Source organism: Lolium perenne, chromosome 6, assembly GCF_019359855.2.
Source record: "Lolium perenne isolate Kyuss_39 chromosome 6, Kyuss_2.0, whole genome shotgun sequence".
NCBI classification, from domain to species: domain Eukaryota; kingdom Viridiplantae; phylum Streptophyta; class Magnoliopsida; order Poales; family Poaceae; genus Lolium; species Lolium perenne.
Genome location: NC_067249.2, coordinates 243,354,617 through 243,373,518, shown reverse-complemented (window position 1 = coordinate 243,373,518; position 18,902 = coordinate 243,354,617). Strand labels below are relative to the sequence as shown.

The window sequence follows — 18,902 nt, the reverse complement described above, 5'->3', positions numbered from 1 at the left end:
ATGAATAAGGCATGGCGTTCCAGAACGAAGTACAAAAGCAAATATCTATATCTGGATTAATTTTTTTTCTTCTTATAACCAAATAATATTTAGATTGTAAAAACATGTTTCAAGGCACCATAGAAAATGAGACCAAATAAAAATAACCAAAAAAGATAAGGGAAAAATGTATATGATATATAGAATGACTCGAATAATCTTAAATGGTCCCTCAACACTTTGGGAGAATCTGAATAAACATACAGAGGGACTGTAAACAATAACAAATATTCAAAGCATTCCTTTTCTACCAAACGTGTTTGAGAACCACCATAATGTAGAGGAAACATGAGTGGTTAACATTCCATTGACCATCAAAGAGGCAATTACAGGCATTGAAGTAGAAAAATGTGCCAAACACAAGTGAGAAAATAGGGAAATATATTACAATAGGTACATGAACACATTGTTCAGAGATTACAATAGCTAAACACAGGGAGGGGGTACCATTCAGGTTTAAAGCAGAGCTGTTCAAACACAATGACTCCATGATCAGAGATCAATACTCAAAACAGACACTAGAGGTAGTGACACACAAGAAGTAGTGATAGTTCAGGTAACGATGATCAAACCTCGTAATCTGTAGGATGCCCATCGAAGTTATAGTGGTAGGCCTCTTCCTTTAACTGTTGCATCGATATAATGTACTGGGCTGAAGTAATCTTGGAAGCCATAAGTTGTCATAAGTCAGAACACTAAGTCAATCTAGGAATAGACAGTTAAGGTAAACCATTGGCAAAATAATAGTACATGAATGTTGCTAATAGATTGAATAATGCAGTAATTCTCAGCAATATGACATCACTTGATAACATCAAATAGATTGAATCACATGCTTGATGAGGGAATAATACCTGCTCTCAGCTGTAGCACAAAAGTTAAAGAATGTTCAGTTTAATAAAGCCATATTTTGGTTGTGGGCAAACAAATATGCAAGCAAATGATGGGACTTCCGTTTTCGAAAGAAGAAAACTCTATACAAATAGCATATCATAGATATACTGGGGAATAAAATTACACATTGAATTCAACCTAATTAAATTAAATTATTGCTTAAACTGAAGGGGCGTTGCTTGTTCATAATTGTATCTTACTCCCTGAATGTTAGTACATGCCTTTTTAGGAGAGTAGTAAACGGTAAATTTCTCAGAAACCAGCCCTCAACCGTTTCAGTATGTTACCTTGGTGACATTTTCTTCCCTCGCTCAATACTTAAGTTCACCACTCGTGTGTAGTCTATAGTTACATAGATCTGGACACAAATGTAGGAACCCAAGAGACTGAAATATTTAGGAGATAGCATTTAAAATCATACTGATGTACATGAATAAATTAGGAGAGAATATAGAAAAATAAAGTGGTGTGCAGGAAACTATTTTTGAATTTTCATAAAGAACATCCAAATACAACAATCTCTCTAACTCTTTATTGTACCTTGAGGGAAAAATGGCTCTGTACAAATGGTGGGATCACGGAAAACGCAACATTCCATTAGGAACTTAAACATAAGGCATCCTTGTAACCTTCCCAAGGGAGTTGTCCCTAAAATAGTAGATAAATCTTTTGACCACATTTACTTGAATAGTGGAAAGGCCTGTTCGGCAATGCTGAGAGTGCAACTAAGCAATGTTCATGCTAAAAGAAAAGGCAATATGTGATGAACGAAAAATTAGGATCTACAGAACAACATTATCTTTTCTTCTTACTCAGCAAATCTCTGAAATAGAAAAACACAAGGTTGCGTGGAAGGCAGCAACTCGAAGTGCTAGATAAATATATGCACAGGAGAATACTCAATTATATCCCTTCATAGCAAATCAATCCAAGATTTTATCTCCAAATGCCATAGTGAGGTTCGAACATCGGCATGGGACACCCAAAAAGATAGAACTATTTTCATCATCTACAGCGTGAGTAGAAATCAAAGACATCTATAGCGTGATCTGCTTCCATTGCCTAAAGCTATAAATAATAAACCACCGAATTATCTTTGTGAGTAGAAATTTTGTACAACAGATACAAAATCAAAATATCACCAAAATGGAGCTGCAGTCCTATGACGGCATCCAAATTCTTATGGCCATGCCTGAACTGAAGCATCACCTAAATGACAGATGATATTCCTAGTCATGAGGTATAAAATCAAAGACATATCAAGTTATATATAACAAACATCCAGATAACATTCATGAGTTGAAGCATGCTCTGAACCTAGCTGCTGAAGTTTGCCCGGGAATAATTGCACTGATGCTCATAACCTGAAGCATTCTCTGAATTTTTGTATATCAAATAGCTGCAGCAAACTTATACAGGAGAAATGCACATACAAGCAACCCTATCGACATGTAAGCTCATCCATTTGTTCAATTGCATAAGCAGTAGGTTCACTGGTTGATAAATAAATTTGTGCTGCTAGCTGCATTGTAGCCGAAGTGAATGTATTAGGGCGATCATTTACCTGTAGGAATATCCATAGCTTTGAAGGGACGTAGGATCTTCAGTTAGGTATGGGTCACCAGATGTGGAGAGACAAGCAAGATCTTTCCAATCACCTCACTGCCTAACATCACCAGAAGGAGGAGCTCATATGGACCTTCCAAATCATGTAGATCAGCAGGCGTCGACTGCGGGGCAACACATGGGGTCAAAATGAACACTAAGCAGTGGATGAAGAGAGCGTCACTCATTTTACCTAACTGACTGACTAACAAATAATTAGGGCGCTCATTTACCTGTAGGAATATCCATAACTTTGAAGGGTCGTGTCTGAATATAATCATTCATTCCAATTCTTTTTGTACCCCTGAAAAATAAAAACAAGACAAAGAAGTTCTCAGAGGGCTATCCATAAACTGGAGCATGCAAAATTTGTACAAAATAGCGGCCATGATTCACGAATCCTAATGATTAAATTGCTGGATTGTAATTCATGATATCTACGAAAATGAAACTCTCATTTACTTTCTGTACCTGACCATACTTGTAATATAAACTTCAGAAATATAAATTAGAACAAAAGTAACAAAACCTGGTATCGAAGATCCCAAAGAAAAGAAAAGCTCAACCACAAATAATGCGACACCAAGCTCTGCTATTGGAGCATCAAGAGATCGATGAACTACTGAAACAGAAGCAATCAAATGAGCAATACACTACGGGAGAAACAGGCGTTGCCGTGCGACCGATCGCACGGCAAAGAGCCTATTTTGCACGGCAAAGGCTTTGCCGTGCGTCGACGCACGGCAACGTCTGCACGGCATAGTCTCCGACGGCAAAGACAACATTGCCGTGCGCCTGACCAACATGCCCGGCAAAGGGCTTTTCCGTGCGCGCGTTGCGTTGCCGTGCGGCGGCCGCTTTGCCGTGCGAGCCATCGTTGCCGTGCGTGCGCCTCGTTGCCGTGCGGCTGTTCTTTGCCGTGCGGCAGATTCTTTGCCGTGCGGCCACCCTTTGCCGTGCGGCAACACTTTGCCGTGCGGCCACACTTTGCCGTGCGGCCACGCCCCAGCACGCACGGCAAAACTCCCTCCAGGCACGCAGAGCAGCATACCAGGTCTACAGGCTTGCGCCACGTGGCGCCTTTGCCGTGTGTATGCACACGGCAAAGTGACCAAATGTCCTTTGCCGTGTGCATACACACGGCAAAGGCCCCTGGTTTTTTCATTTTTTTTCTGTTTTTCTTTAATCCCTGCATTTCAAAATTGCATTTCACATATATTAACATATACAACATATATATTCACCATAGCATCACCAAACACATGAACAACACCACAAATACATCGAGCACACATAGTTTATGCATAACAAGTGCAATGTCCACAAATACATCAACACACATCAAGTACAAGTACAATCCATAACAAGTGTAATGTCCACAAATCCATCAAGACCATGCCATCAACCTTATTGTCATCCTCCGCTTCCGCCGGCCTCATCGCCATTTCCTTGTGACATATTATCTATAAGGTTGATGGAATGAACATTTGCATTTGCATATTGAACACTTGAACAAGTACAAGTAGCGGGTTGGGCACAAGAGGACTCACCGAGGTTCAAGCTCCGGATGATGTTCATGTTGTTGACGGTGATAGGTGTCCCCGGGGTATGAGTGGGCGGTGGCGGCATCCACGGCAGGGAGTAAGGTGGAGGAGGAAGACTCCCCGGTGGAGAAGACAGAGCCGTCTGGCTCATCAGCCAGCTCATCTGTGCCTGCTACTGCTGCATCATCTGCTGCTGCTGTTGCATCTGCTGCATCATCTGTGTCTGCTGCTGCTGGTACTGCAGAATCTGCTGCTCCATATGCGCCCTTTGCTCCTGGGCCGCCTGCTCCTTCGCTGCCATCTCCTCCTACGTTGTGTTGCCGCGATGTCATTAACATTTCAATGGAAAGCATGTAAAGGAAATGTAGAGACCCGAGGAAGAACATACCCGTAACCGCTCGACAGCTAGATCCGAAGCCCGTGGCCGGGGCTCTACCTCAGGCTGGCCGCTCTTACGACCACGACGGATCTGGCGGAGAGAGGGAACCCTCGCTGGGTCGACGCACCCGTCACCAAACCATAGGCGGCCATGCTTCAAGCCTTCTCCCGCAAGCACCGCGACCTCAGGGTCAAAGTCCTCGGCCTCTGGATTGGCCTCCTCGCCGTACTTCTGCTTGAACTTGGAGACATACGACGTGCACTGGGTCTCGGATTGCGGGTTAACCCACACGGACCCCGTCTCAGGATCAGGCGTCTTCCTTTGCTTCATCTTCTTTAGCACGGCAAAGACGTTAGGGCTTCGCTCTGTCCCGACTTCGCAAAAGAGAACATGTAATTGAGTGAAGTGACACACCCTTGCGGAGTTAACAAATATATAACATGAATTCAAAGAATGAAGGAACCATTAATTTGCTCACCTCCTTCTGCAGGTGAAGAGAGATGGGGATGCTGCCTTGGATATGCGATCCACCTCGCATCTCTGCCCGCTTCGCCTTGCCCTCCTCGTGCTTCTTGAGGTACTGGGGGCATGCCCACCACATGACCATCGCACGAAAGCACCTATCGTCGTTGCCGACGTACTGAGGAGGGTTCTACATGCACAAGATAAACCCATTATGGTAAAATAAACTACATGGCGATAAAGAAATCAATAACACATAAATGCAAATACCTGCAAGTACTGCCACGGCTGCATGAGCGTGTCGCGAGCGTCCTCCTTACTCATGTGGACGAAGCGGTCGGCGTGCCAGTCGCGGACGCATTGAATACGTGCCTCGTAGTGCATGCCAGTCACCCTCTTCCTTGCAAGCTGGTGTAGGACATCATCGCACGCATTCTCCTTGCCCTCGGTGAAAGTGCATGGAGCCCCCATGTGTGGTTTTGGTAATTAATGACAATCCCTATGGACTAATGTTTGCATTGAGTTATATTTGTAGGAGTTGTCCATAGGCAATTCTTGAACCATATGTTGGCTTCAAGGTTGCAATAAGAAGAAATTGATGAAGGATATCAAGTGTCAAGTATGTCTTGAAGATGAAGATGAAGTGAGCCCTCAAGCTACTTCAAGACATCAACATGATGAAGAATGAAGAAATGAAGTGCAAGTTCAAGATGAGCCATCTCGAAGAGATCCTTTGCTTGAGTCTTGCCATCCATATGGTGATCATGGATATGTGAAGATGCGCCGAAGAAGAAGCTCTCCCATGGTGGATTATGGGGGAGCAATCCACATGGTGGTCATGGTTATGTGAAGATGCGCCGAAGAAGAAGCTCTCCCATGGTGGATTATGGGGGAGCAATCCACAAGACTTCGTCAAGCAAGCACAAGCAAGAAAGGCGTTCCATCTTGTTGAGGTCAAGATCGTCGTCATCGAGCTCAAGTGGAATGCGCAAGTATAAGGTTTGCTCTTGATAGGGTTTGTTTCTCACCGGTCTCATAGTGTAGTTGGAGACCGGTTTATAGTTTAGTTGCCGTACTATCAAGAGGGCTCTCGAGTGAGTAACTCGATCGTATCGTTCGGAGAGAGCTCAAACCTTTGCATCCTTGCATCATCTTTCTTGGTTGTTATTTGGACCTTATCCATGTGATGTTTTAGAGCTTGTGCTTATTCTCATGACAAGCTCTAGTTCATTGAGAATGGTTTTTGCATGGGCAACTTGTTGCATTTTCGAGATTGGAGGTTTTACCGGTATGTCTTTTTTAGATAGGTCAAACCTTTCATCATTTGTTTCTATCCTACCTTGTTGGACTATGATGGTTTCCTGCATGATCTTGTAGAGCTTGTTCCTAGCTTCAAAACAAGCCCAAGATCATCAAAATCGGAGTCCGGATGCTAAAGTTATGCCCGTTTTAGTTTTGGTGTTTCTGCAGTTTTGCCAGGCCGGATTTTTCAGAAATATCCGGGCCGGATTATCCGGGCCGGATATTTCGGAAATATCCGGCCCCCCCCCCGAAATCGGCTAAGGACCGGAAGAAAAGCAGCTCTGGATAGGGGCCGGATTTTTGGCCGGATTTTGTCCAGGTTTTGTCCCTGAGGCCGGATAATCCGGCCCCCGGATAATCCGGCCCTTACTTAGGCCGGATTATCCGGCCCTGGTTTTGCCCAAACGGCTCGATTTTCTTGGGGGGTATAAATACCCCCTTCTTCCTCCTTGGGCTGTAGCTTTCTCTCACTCTCTCTCTCCTCCATTGTTGAACTAGAGAAGCTTGCACTATCTCTCAATCCCTCCATGATTCTTGCCCCCATTTGAGGGAAAAGAGAGAGGAGATCTAGATCTACTTTTCTACCAATCAAATCCATCTCTTTGTGAGTGGAATCCTCTAGATCTTGATCTTGGTGTTCTTTGTGAATTCCTTTGTTCTTCCTCTCTTATTCCCCCAATAGCTTTTGTAGCTTTGTTGGAATTTGAGAGAGAAGGACTTGAGCATCTTTGTGGTGTTCTTGCCATTGCATTTGGTGCATCGGTTTGAGTTCTCCACGGTGATTCGTGGAGGTGAAAGCAAGGAAGTTGTTACTCTTGGGTTCTTGGAACCCTAGACGGATTCTAGGCCTTTGTGGCGATTTGTTGGGAGCCTCCAATTAAGTTGTGGATGTGTGCCCCAATCTTTGTGTAAGGCCCGGTTTCCGCCTCGAAGGAAATCCCTTAGTGGAACCGTGACCTAGGCCTTTGTGGCGAGGGTCACCGGAGATTTAGGTGAGGCGCCTTCGTGGCGTTCGGTGTGTGGTGTGAGTACCGCATCTTGGGGTGAGGCCTTTGTGGCGTTGGTGTGCATCGAGCAACCACACCTCAAGGTGAGCCTCTTGTGGCGTTCGGGAGCACTAAGCAACCGCACCTCTCCACCGGAGATTAGCACTCGCAAGAGTGTGAACTCCGGGATAAATCATCGTCTCCCGCGTGCCTCGGTTATCTCTATACCCGAGCTCTTTACTTATGCACTTTACCTTGTGATAGCCATCGTGCTTGAAGTTATATATATCTTGCTATCACATACTTGCTTGTTTTGCTTAGCATAAGTTGTTGGTGCACATAGGTGAACCATTGCTTAGAATAAGTTGTTGGTGCACATAGGTGAACAATAGTATATAGGCTTTGGGCTTGACAAAGTAAACGCTAGTTTTATTCCGCATTTGTTAAGCCCATCTCGTAAAAGTTTTAAATCGCCTATTCACCCCCCCTCTAGGCGACATCCGTATCCTTTCAATTGGTATCAGAGCAAGGTCTCTCATTCTTAGGCTTCACCGCCTTGAGAGTAAAGATGTCGGCTAGAGGATTAGTGCACGATAACACTCTTATATTAGATGGTACAAATTATGATGTTTGGAAAATTTGCATGCTTAGTCATTTTCGGGACATTGACCCTCATATGGAGAAAATTGTAGATATAGGTTTTTCTCCTCCTATGGATTCACAAAATCTATCGTTAGAGGATGAGAAAAATTTATATCTCAATTCTCAAGCTTCTTATGTTCTTATGAATGCTTTGAGAGATGTAGGTGTTTTTCCATACTTGCCTTTTTGGAGCGCTCATGAGTTATGGACAAAGATTCAAGATAAATATGATGTGTCCAATATTATTGAGGATGATTGTATTGCTTCCACTTCCGGCCGTGATGAGTTCTCATCTTCATCCACTTCACCAAAGTGTGGTAAGACACAAGGTAATGATATGGTAAGTGGTGATGAAAATTGCAATGTTGATATTGAGCTTACTATTGATGATTCTTCATCTCTATCTCATTGCAATGCTTCATCTTTGGACTTAAACACATCTAGCACTAGAAATGATTTACATGCTTGTGTTGATAGTCCTTGCATATCATGTGTAAGTTGCTTAAATAAATCTCATAATGATATGCTTGATTTGTCTTGTGGCCATGATAAAAATGATTCTATTTCCTCTAGTTGTTGTGTGTCTAACAATGTAGAGGAAACCAAGGATTCTATTAGTCAAGACAAGATCTTGAAAGGAGCCTCAAGTAACTCCTCATCTTTATCTCACGGTCCTCATATATGCCTTATGGCCAAGGGTTCCACGGTACCTCCTACCATGGAACCTAATATGTCTCGTGGTGATAAGGATGAGGATGAATATGAAGAAGAGGATTGGGTTGTCTCTCTACGCGATAAGGGTGAGAGCGTATTCAAGGTTATTTGCAAAAATAAAATTGCTAGCACTCACTTCTTTGAAATCTTGACTACCGCTATTGAGAGCCAAAAACTTATTTGGATGCATGAGAACACCATTGATAAAAAGGGTGCTCTTGAACGAGAGTATGCCAATGATGTAGCATCCTTAAAGAATGATCTTGAAGAAGAACAAGATACCGTAGCCTCTCTAGAGGAGCAACTTGAAACCCTTGAGGTGTCTCAAAATGAAATATTTGCTAAACTCACTAAAGAAAGAGACCATGCTAAAGCTAAATTAAAATTGCTAAAAAATGAAAAGTCCAAAGTTGGTGTTGGTCATGATAAACTTGTTAAGGATCTAGATGATCTAGACAAGGCCCACAAGGCCTTGGAGAGCGAACACTCTATCCTCACCAAGTCATATGAGCAACTACAAGCTTCATATTTAAAAGAGCATGCTATGTTACCCTCTCTTCTTGATATGTCTTGTGATGATGCTTGTGCTACTAACTCTACTTCTTGTGAAGCATCTATCTTGAAGGAGAATGTTGAGCTAAGGGCTCAACTTGAATTGCTAACTAGCAATTATGGGAAGTTGGAAGAAAATCATGGAAAGCTTTCTAGCTCCCATGAGGATCTTCTAGCCTCCCATGATAGGCTAAAGTTAGCTCATGAGGCTATAATATCTAAGGCAACACCTTGTGAGCCTCATGTGGGTACTAGCACTACTAGTCAAAATGTTACATTGCCATGTGCTAGTCCTTGTAATTCATCCACTCACAATATTGCTAAATCTTGTGATGAATTATCTTCCTTGCCTTGTTGCTCTAACAATGAAGGTTCTACTTCCTCTAGTACTTGTGTTGTTACTAACCATGTAGAGGAAATCAAAGAGCTCAAGGCCCAAGTATCTTCTTTGAAGAACGACTTGGTAAAGGGTCATGAAGGGAAATGCAAACTTGACAAGATGTTGAGTGTGCAACAATCACCCAATGACAAGAGTGGACTTGGATTCAACTCCAACAACAAGAACAAGTCCAAGAACAACAAGATTAAGAAGGGCCAATTACAAGTCAAAGACCCGGCCAAGATTGTTTGCTTCAAGTGCAAAATTGAAGGGCATCATGTTAGATCTTGCCCTTTGAAGAAGAAGCAAAAAGGGAAGCGGCCTCAAGCTCAAACTCATATTCAACCTCAAGTTGAAGAAATGCCACTTCCCAAGAAGAATCAAGCCAATGCTCCCATTGTGGAGAAATCTAGTGAGAAGAAGGAGAAGAAAAGAACTTGCTATATATGCCGTGAGAAGGGCCACATCTCCTCCTTGTGCACTATTGGTACCTCATCCAACTCTATCACCATTGATGATGTTTATTCTCTTCGTAAGGATGAGGGTGGCAATGTGTTTGCTAAATATGTTGGTGCTCAAAGTGGTGTCAAGAAAAGAACCATTTGGGTTGCCAAGCCTATTGTGACTAACCTCTTAGGACCCAACTTAGTTGGGGACCAACAATCCAAAACTTGATCATTAGGTGCTTGTTGGAGGACATTGGTGACTTGGCTACATCATGAAGAATTAAGGGATCTTCATCATTTATATTATCTCAAGCCAAGTCTTTTGGTTATCTTACTTCTATCATACACCCAATGTTCCTCCTTGCGGTAACATGTGCTCAACTCATTTATATTGAAAGTTACTCGCCCCTTTGCATGTGTTAGTTTTGTTCCTAACATGTGTTTGTATATGTTGTGCATCCTACTTGTTTTTCTTGAGAAATCAAGTCTATGTATGTTAGGTTGCACACCATGTATTTGTGCTTGTGTTGGAGCCTCTTTGCATCTTGTTGTATCTTATATGGCTCTTATGAGAGATTAATGGACTATAACATTTTGGGGGAGTGATATGCCTTTAGGAATTTCACAATCCTAACAATGTGTGTACATGAGGAATATCACTTAGAATTGATATTGCAAGATTATCTAGTCTCTATGTGGTATGTCATCTTCATGAGAAATTCAAATTCTAATGTCCATTAATATCTCTAGTTGGATCTTATTTGCCTTTTGTGAAAATAAATTCCTTATCACATTATGGGGGAGTAATAAGCTTTGTGCATATTACAAGCCTAGGAAATGTGAACATTTGAGGTTGTGTCACATAGAATTGATATTGTAAATTCTCTCTCCTATGTGGCATGTTTGCTCAAACAAGCTCCAATTTGCTTAAATGGATTTATTGCTAATATCTTTGTGGATCTTTTTTGTGAAAGTTGTTCTTGGCATGGTCTTTCACAACTTGTCCCTCAATACATTTTTGGAAAACCATGTGCTTCAAGTCATACTATTAATTGCTTTGCATGTTGGTATGAATACTATTAATTGCTTTGCATGTTGGTATGAATACTATTAATTGCTTTGCATGTTGGTATGAATACTATTAATTGCTTTGCATGTTGGTATGACTAAATGAAGCTATCAAGAAACTCTTTGCATGATGGTTAACTCTTATCTTTTACCATATGCTTTATTCATTGTAAATATGATCTCATGAATTCTTACAAACTACCACCGGGAAATATTTCCTAATACCTCTTGTCCTAGGACAATTGGTAATCTTTATGAGGTAGATTTTTATTGATCATATTTACATTGGCTCTTGTGTTCGAATTGCCTTATTTATTGCCATGAATTTGTTGTGCTTTGACTTCCATGTGTCTTCCTTGCATCGTATGGATCTAAGTTGTCTATTCAAACTTTCTTAGCATTGTTAGAAGATATAGGTAGCGTGATGATCCTAGTTTTGTGCATTTTGTATTCATATAAAAAATCCTAGATAATGCACCAAACTTGGGGGAGCTCTTCTATATTATTAGAATGCTTAACATCTCTTGATCTTTATCAAAAATTTGGTTTTGGGAGACATAAAATTTTCTTTTTGGTACTTTGTGCCATCATAAAAAGTGTCGAGGGTTTGGTTTATTTTTTTTGGAACCTTGCTCTCTTGGGAGTTGGTTATCTCATTCCTTTGTGCTTAGGTTTAATTAGCTTCTTATAATGAGATAAGTCTTTGGAGTCAATCTTGTGTTGATTTGATTCGTTGATATAATTTGGACAACCTTTGTCTCTTAATTTATTTGGTGTTTTGTACAAATTATATCTTTCTTTGGTTCTTGAAAGTATTATGCATGCATATTTAATATATGTATATCTTATGGCATGTGTTACTTTCTTTGATCCAATATATAGGGTAAACTCCATCAAATCCTAATTTGATTAAGATGTGCATGAAATTCAATTTCATATCTATATGCACATAGAATTGTGGAGTTTGTTCTATATGTTGTAGTGTGTCTAACTACTTCGGACCCAATTAGTTTGGGGACCACTTTGTACTTACCTTTGTGTTAGGTACAATGGATATGCATTGGATGCTTGTCTCACTCTTGGAAAGAAGTGGTGACTCAATGGTAACGTGAGGCAAGCTAGGATGATCAACGAACACATATCTACTACATCCACACCAATGCTATCTTGGTAACAAGTATCTTCTCATGCATACTTTTCTTGTATCCAACCTTATGGTTGCATCTTGGCATGAATCTCTTGATTTGCAAATGTTGTGCTTCTTGCAAAAGTCTTAATGAAACCTCTTTATTGTGAATGTGAGTAATTTGAGATGAGTGCATTTGTTGGGAAGTATTTTAAATCATGCTCATGATTCATCCATCCCAACTATGCCTATCTAGCAATTTTGTTGCATATCAATTCCTCAAGGCTCTCACATGTGCAATATAGATGAAAGTGCAAATTTAGTTACTTCTTTTGGTATCCCCGTTTGTGATACTTGTTGCCTTTCTCAAATGCATCCCAACTATCTTCTATCCCTTGTTGATATGTGTGATGTATTTTAGTTGTTTGTGGTTGAAGTTCATGAATGTACAATAAGATAATATTGAGCCTTTGGCCATGCTATTAAGCAAAAATCTTATTGGTATATTGCATGACTTCATCTTGGATATCATGCTATTTTTCTTGTGTATCTATTTGGTGTGTGCATGTTTCTTTGTGGATAAATATCTTTGTGATATTGTCCACTTAGAGAAACTTATACACATAAGAGATGATACATCTCCATTTGATATCTTATTTATTTGTTGCATGTTGATTGGTCATGCTAAGAAATATAATTCATTGAAGACTATGATGATGCTTTTTGCTCATCCATATAATAGTCTTATAATATGCTTTATCATGCCTTTCACATATCCTCTTGGTTGAGCCTTTTATTATGGTGCCTCTTACTTATTGCTCAACTATTTGTTTGTTGCAAGTGTTAAGCTTATTTCTCTATCTATGATCTATTCCAAATGTTTGTGTTTTAAATGGTAATGAGGGAGTGAGGATTCCATGTTATGCATATTGTATTCAAAGACAACATTTTAATTTATGCATGTACCTGGGGGAGCTTCCTCATTTGATTTAGAGCACTATCTTGTGGTGATCATTAGAGTTTGATTCACTTGGTATATTTTGTTTTTGAATGATATTATGGGAGTGATGATTCCATGTTTGTGCACTTTATACTCCAATACAAATTGTATAGTTTTGTGCACAAACCTTGGGGAGCTTCCTCATATTATTTAGAGCAATCTTCTTGATCTTATCATAATATCTATCTTTCTTTTTGATATCTTCTTTGTGGTTCATTTGGTTGCTTGCTTCATTTGTTGAAGCGTCTTGACTTTGTTATCTTTTTGCAATTGTTGATCCTATCTATGGTGTGATTCCTTCCGAATATTCGTAATTGGATATGTGCATTTGATTCCACTCAAATTATGAGAAATGCACACGCTATGGAGGAACTCTCACTATATTAGCCTTCTAAATTTTTCACCCATTTCGGCAATTGGTGCCAATGGGGGAGAAGTTTGGAGGGTTTAAGGGAATTTGGTTATGTCTTTGCTTTGTGCTTAAGCATGTGCCTTCATTGCATTGCATCTTGTTGCTTTGCATAGTTGAATCTTTAGAGGAAACTCCACTAGGCTTTGAATGCCAATATATGCAATGAAAGTCAAGATCATTCACACATGCATATATTATGGGGGAGTTTGCTCTATAGATCCAACTTATTTGTTACTTAAATTCCTTATATAAACCTCTTCAAAGAGATTGTCATCAATTACCAAAATGGGGAGATTGAAAGTGCATGGAGCCCCCATGTGTGGTTTTGGTAATTAATGACAATCCCTATGGACTAATGTTTGCATTGAGTTATATTTGTAGGAGTTGTCCATAGGCAATTCTTGAACCATATGTTGGCTTCAAGGTTGCAATAAGAAGAAATTGATGAAGGATATCAAGTGTCAAGTATGTCTTGAAGATGAAGATGAAGTGAGCCCTCAAGCTACTTCAAGACATCAACATGATGAAGAATGAAGAAATGAAGTGCAAGTTCAAGATGAGCCATCTCGAAGAGATCCTTTGCTTGAGTCTTGCCATCCATATGGTGATCATGGATATGTGAAGATGCGCCGAAGAAGAAGCTCTCCCATGGTGGATTATGGGGGAGCAATCCACATGGTGGTCATGGTTATGTGAAGATGCGCCGAAGAAGAAGCTCTCCCATGGTGGATTATGGGGGAGCAATCCACAAGACTTCGTCAAGCAAGCACAAGCAAGAAAGGCGTTCCATCTTGTTGAGGTCAAGATCGTCGTCATCGAGCTCAAGTGGAATGCGCAAGTATAAGGTTTGCTCTTGATAGGGTTTGTTTCTCACCGGTCTCATAGTGTAGTTGGAGACCGGTTTATAGTTTAGTTGCCGTACTATCAAGAGGGCTCTCGAGTGAGTAACTCGATCGTATCGTTCGGAGAGAGCTCAAACCTTTGCATCCTTGCATCATCTTTCTTGGTTGTTATTTGGACCTTATCCATGTGATGTTTTAGAGCTTGTGCTTATTCTCATGACAAGCTCTAGTTCATTGAGAATGGTTTTTGCATGGGCAACTTGTTGCATTTTCGAGATTGGAGGTTTTACCGGTATGTCTTTTTTAGATAGGTCAAACCTTTCATCATTTGTTTCTATCCTACCTTGTTGGACTATGATGGTTTCCTGCATGATCTTGTAGAGCTTGTTCCTAGCTTCAAAACAAGCCCAAGATCATCAAAATCGGAGTCCGGATGCTAAAGTTATGCCCGTTTTAGTTTTGGTGTTTCTGCAGTTTTGCCAGGCCGGATTTTTCAGAAATATCCGGGCCGGATTATCCGGGCCGGATATTTCGGAAATATCCGGCCCCCCCGAAATCGGCTAAGGACCGGAAGAAAAGCAGCTCTGGATAGGGGCCGGATTTTTGGCCGGATTTTGTCCAGGTTTTGTCCCTGAGGCCGGATAATCCGGCCCCTGATAATCCGGCCTTACTTAGGCCGGATTATCCGGCCCTGGTTTTGCCCAAACGGCTCGATTTTCTTGGGGGGTATAAATACCCCCTTCTTCCTCCTTGGGCTGTAGCTTTCTCTCACTCTCTCTCTCCTCCATTGTTGAACTAGAGAAGCTTGCACTATCTCTCAATCCCTCCATGATTCTTGCCCCCATTTGAGGGAAAAGAGAGAGGAGATCTAGATCTACTTTTCTACCAATCAAATCCATCTCTTTGTGAGTGGAATCCTCTAGATCTTGATCTTGGTGTTCTTTGTGAATTCCTTTGTTCTTCCTCTCTTATTCCCCCAATAGCTTTTGTAGCTTTGTTGGAATTTGAGAGAGAAGGACTTGAGCATCTTTGTGGTGTTCTTGCCATTGCATTTGGTGCATCGGTTTGAGTTCTCCACGGTGATTCGTGGAGGTGAAAGCAAGGAAGTTGTTACTCTTGGGTTCTTGGAACCCTAGACGGATTCTAGGCCTTTGTGGCGATTTGTTGGGAGCCTCCAATTAAGTTGTGGATGTGTGCCCCAATCTTTGTGTAAGGCCCGGTTTCCGCCTCGAAGGAAATCCCTTAGTGGAACCGTGACCTAGGCCTTTGTGGCGAGGGTCACCGGAGATTTAGGTGAGGCGCCTTCGTGGCGTTCGGTGTGTGGTGTGAGTACCGCATCTTGGGGTGAGGCCTTTGTGGCGTTGGTGTGCATCGAGCAACCACACCTCAAGGTGAGCCTCTTGTGGCGTTCGGGAGCACTAAGCAACCGCACCTCTCCACCGGAGATTAGCACTCGCAAGAGTGTGAACTCCGGGATAAATCATCGTCTCCCGCGTGCCTCGGTTATCTCTATACCCGAGCTCTTTACTTATGCACTTTACCTTGTGATAGCCATCGTGCTTGAAGTTATATATATCTTGCTATCACATACTTGCTTGTTTTGCTTAGCATAAGTTGTTGGTGCACATAGGTGAACCATTGCTTAGAATAAGTTGTTGGTGCACATAGGTGAACAATAGTATATAGGCTTTGGGCTTGACAAAGTAAACGCTAGTTTTATTCCGCATTTGTTAAGCCCATCTCGTAAAAGTTTTAAATCGCCTATTCACCCCCCCCCTCTAGGCGACATCCGTGTCCTTTCACTCGGCCCTCTTGAAGTATTTCTGCAACCATGCACATAGGTAAAACAAGGGGCATTAGTGCAATTATTGTGAACCAAGGAGAGTGTATGAATGGTAAGAAGTCAAAAGTCACGTACCCAGAATTTGGCAACAACCATATCCGCCGCGGTGCCGCGGCCAAGAGGATCTTCCGCGAGGCTGTAGTGCGCCCACCTCCAAGCTACGTCGCAGCCACCAGTAGGGAAATTGACTATCCCAGGGAAATACCATCTAAGTAGGCCCCCAAGGATGTTCGAGTACCCACGTGGCGGTCTCTGCGTCGGGTCTTCAAACTGGAACGAGCTGCACCATGAAACGACAACATCAATATGTATGTGATAATAATTTTGATAATGACAAAATTGCGATAACGAAATGCCAAAAATTAACATGTACCTCCTTCCATAGGGCACAAGAACAACGTGCCTGTAGCGCCAGCTCTTCAGCGAGGGGAGCTGTGTTATCCCACGCCGATATGGCTTCCTATCACGTGGCCTCAGCCTCTCCACAGCTGGAACGTACTGGTAATCCTCCGGCTCACACCACTCTAGGCTTGGATCAGGATCGAACACTAAGTTCCCCAACCCCTCATCCTCCGAGAGGTCCTCCTCGTCCCCCTCCTCCTCCTGGTCCTCCCCACCCCCCTCCTCCTCCTGGTCCTCCCCACCCACCTCCTCCTCCTGGTCCTCCCGACCCCCGTGGTGCTCCTGGTCCTCCTCCTCGTCATCATCATCGGCTGCGGGAGGGGGGCTAGGACTAGGAGTGAGTACCCGCGTCGCATTCTTCCTACGCGGCCGCCCTGTGGGAGCGACAGGAGGGGGGCTAGGAGGGGGGGTAGTAGCTCGGCCCCGCCTCGAAGTCCCTACACCTACCAAGTCCTTGAGCTTCTTTTTAAGACCGCCACCCCTTTTTTTTGGCGGCATGCTTCAATCACCTGCAAACACAAATGAAGAGAGTGGTTTATTAGTACGCAATATTGTAAAGAGATAAATATTAGTGAAAGCAATGTAAATATAAGTAGATGAACATTAATGAAAGCAACAAATAATGCAAAAGGATGAACATTAATTAATTAGTGGAAGCAACAAATAGCTACCATAGAGTTCTCTCAAACATAGCACGGAGTTCTTACAAATAACCTAGCTAGACAATCTCTATTACACGGAGTTATTACAAATAGGCTAGCCTCACAATTACTACTACATAGATCAAAAGCCTGTGTCGCCATCCGTGATTGGACCGCGTGTCTCCTCATCGTCATCAGGCTCGGCGAACCAATAATCATCAATGAAACCTGGAGGTGGTCCATCTGCATCGAGGTCAATCCCTGCTTTGAACGCCTCGAGCAAACTCAGGTCTTCCGGGGCACAGACATCCTCGCCTTCATCTTCGCATTGTCTCCATCCATGCCCTCGTCTTCTTGTTCATCGTCTACGACCATGTCATCGATAGTCGGCAAGCCGATTGTGAAATGGCCGGGGAGCCCTTCTTCCCGATAAAACTCGACACTCCTTGCCGAGGGGTCTACGCGGGCGGTAATCGTCCTTGTTTGGCGGGGGCGGCCTATTGCGTGAAGGCACCGTCATCACAACATCCCATCCATGTAGACGTTTTGTCGGGTTTCTGCACGCGTACGGGAGATAGAATACTTGAAAGGCCTGGGTTGCCAAGATGTACACATCCTCTCCCTTATAAACGGAGTTCCTTTCAACTTCGACCAACCCAATTTCAGGATCCCGTCTCACCCGACGTGGGTCAAACCAATGGCATTTGAAGACGACGGGATTTAGCCCTTTGTGAAACCCGTAATTCAGCTCGTATATACCCTCGACTCTTCCATAGTAATGGAGCCCATCATCACATTGACATACCACCCCACTATTTATTGTCTTCGCGTTGGGCCGGCTTGTTGTGTATTGATGGGTCTGGAAGCGATACCCGTTCACGTCATAGGAGTTGAACGCTTCTACGGAATGGTCAAAGCCCCTAGCAATTTTTCTTAGCTCTGACTTCATCTCTTTGTCAGTTCTTGCCTACAAGTTTAGCACAAGAAGTTTAGAACGAGAAATGACCGATAAATGTCGGAAGTGCTAGCTAATTTGGATAGAATAGTACCAAATTACAAAACCAGCTACTGAAACCGAAACCGCCTCCCTTATCGAAAATTTGCTTGGATTCTTTCGGGGTAGGCTCCCTGTGGGTATTCTTCCAATGTATAGCCTTGAATTTCCTATACCGATGAAAAGAGGAAGAGTTAGCCACGAACATACGAGTGAATGTTTGCGAATAATTAAATGGTTCGCACTTACTCGATGTACGGCTTCACTTCGACCATGGTGTTTAAGACATACGAGTGGATCAAGGTCCGCTCATGTAGGTCCGTTCTGTACGGCTTCGAGCCACTTGACTTGCCACCAAGCCCCACGAAGATGCTAAGCTTGGGTACTTCTTCATTGTTGGCGGCATTGTAACGGAGGACCGGGTTGTGCTTTGTGGGAATGTTGGGATCATAGTGCTTAGTGGTGAAGTTTGCCACCTCCACGTTCAGGACTGCATCGGCTATGGATGCTTCGATCTTGCATTTATTTCCGATCATTTGACGGCTTTTGTGTTTCTCTCTCGGGACCAAACTGCCAACGGCCCCAATTGGGCCCCCTTTAAGCACTCCTCCGCGAGGTGCATGATCATGT

General features: G+C 42.6%; 1 protein-coding gene and 1 long non-coding RNA gene across 14 annotated transcripts in view; both read right to left on the bottom strand.

Moving 5' to 3' along the window:
- Window positions 1-403: 403 nt before the first annotated feature.
- Window positions 404-18,902, bottom strand: part of LOC127305663 (uncharacterized) — a 43,227-nt gene continuing 24,728 nt past the window's right edge. For 3 of the 13 annotated variants that reach the window (XR_011747814.1, XR_011747816.1, XR_011747804.1), the window contains 2 exons: window positions 2,772-2,842; window positions 404-2,663 (listed from right to left, as the gene is read on the bottom strand). This is a non-coding gene — a long non-coding RNA (uncharacterized lncRNA). The remainder of the gene's footprint in view (window positions 2,664-2,771; window positions 2,843-18,902) is intronic. The other 10 variants (XR_011747812.1, XR_011747815.1, XR_011747813.1 and 7 more) reach the window with 10 other exon arrangements.
- LOC139832003 (uncharacterized) lies at window positions 16,192-17,620 on the bottom strand. The gene is made up of 4 exons (XM_071821393.1): window positions 17,582-17,620; window positions 16,609-16,892; window positions 16,311-16,515; window positions 16,192-16,215 (listed from the first exon to the last, which is right to left on the bottom strand). The coding sequence occupies exons 1-4, from the start codon at window positions 17,618-17,620 to the stop codon at window positions 16,192-16,194; spliced, it is 552 nt and encodes a 183-aa protein (XP_071677494.1).